This window comes from Bison bison, unplaced genomic scaffold, assembly GCF_000754665.1.
Source record: "Bison bison bison isolate TAMUID 2011002044 unplaced genomic scaffold, Bison_UMD1.0 scf7180017848993, whole genome shotgun sequence".
Classification (NCBI taxonomy): Eukaryota; Metazoa; Chordata; class Mammalia; order Artiodactyla; family Bovidae; genus Bison; species Bison bison.
In genome coordinates this window covers 13,817-15,004 of record NW_011479566.1, presented here as the reverse complement: position 1 = coordinate 15,004, position 1,188 = coordinate 13,817, and the positions used below count along the sequence as shown (strand labels likewise).

The window sequence follows — 1,188 nt, the reverse complement described above, 5'->3', positions numbered from 1 at the left end:
ACTTGAAACTAACATAGCATTGTTATGTATTTCAATAAAAGTTGATTACTGACTATAATGATGCTCTAGTGCATCTCTTTAATATGGTTTCAATCATAGCAGTTAATTGCTCATATTAGTTAGTAGGTTTTATCCAGAAAATAACTCCTTCCTAGAGTCTCCTCTGGGATGCTACTGTAATAATTACTATCACCTTTCCTAGAGGGTGGTAGGAAAAGAAAAAGAGTTAGCTTTAGTCATTTCTCCTGTTTGTTACAAGTGCTGTTTGGTGAGAGAAAACTGAAACTAATGAGTACACTGAAGTTTGGAGACTATTTGTAGGTCTTTCATTAAAACTTCTTTCCCCTCTCTCCTATCACTATTAATATTGCTAACTGAAGGCTGTATTTGTCCTTCTGTGAAACAAATCCTGTACTAGAAATTCTCCATATAAAACAGATAAGGAATAGATTAATGTCCAGTTGTCATTTAGAACTATAATTTCCATTACCTGGGTAAGTTTCCATACCTGTGGTGGAAGTAACGGCAATCTGATGTAAGAAAGCAGCATTGCTAGGTCTTGTTGCCTAGCCTGCACATCATGCCCCACCCACAGCATTAGAGCATGGAAAATGGTTTCTTCATCAGGCACATTAATGTCATCACTGCACAAAAGTTTTGAAATCTCATTAGCTGGAAGGAGGAGGAATTCTTGGTTCTGTATTACCTCGATGAAGTGTTCCTAGAAAAGAGAGATCTACTGAAATTTTGTACTTTAACTTCTTAACAAAATAAGCTTATCAAAGCATTTTACTTTGTTAAACTTCAGAAAAATCAGAGAGACAGATATACGCATTTATAAAAAAATAGATGCTATTGCCGGCCATGAGAGGGGGGTCGGATGTGCCTTCTGAAGCTGAAGAACCAAAGAAGGCCTGGGGGAGGCTGTGCATTTGATGGGGCAACATACTGAATTATTTCATGATGAGAAAAAGAGGTCAATTAAAAACTCCTTCCTCTTGTGAAAAAAACACGATTAACCAAGGAAAAGGTATATTTTACAATGAATAAAGATCTACAAGTTAAGGTTTATCTGAAAGTGACTCTTATGAAGTTGTTTGTTGAGGGATAGTGGGGCTATCTTTCAATTTTTATATATTTTACCTTAATTCTCTCTTCTGTCATTTGTGCTGTATTTTTGTCAAGTAT

General features: G+C 35.8%; 1 protein-coding gene across 1 annotated transcript in view; it reads right to left on the bottom strand.

Annotated features, from left to right (window-relative positions):
• Nucleotides 1–508: 508 nt before the first annotated feature.
• The window catches only part of LOC104993192 (kelch-like protein 4), a gene marked incomplete at its 3' end in the record, with an annotated part of 10,349 nt that continues 9,669 nt past the window's right edge, over nucleotides 509–1,188 (bottom strand). The window contains exon 4 of the mRNA XM_010846337.1: nucleotides 509–721. Coding sequence (XP_010844639.1) covers nucleotides 509–721 — 213 coding nt within the window. The remainder of the gene's footprint in view (nucleotides 722–1,188) is intronic.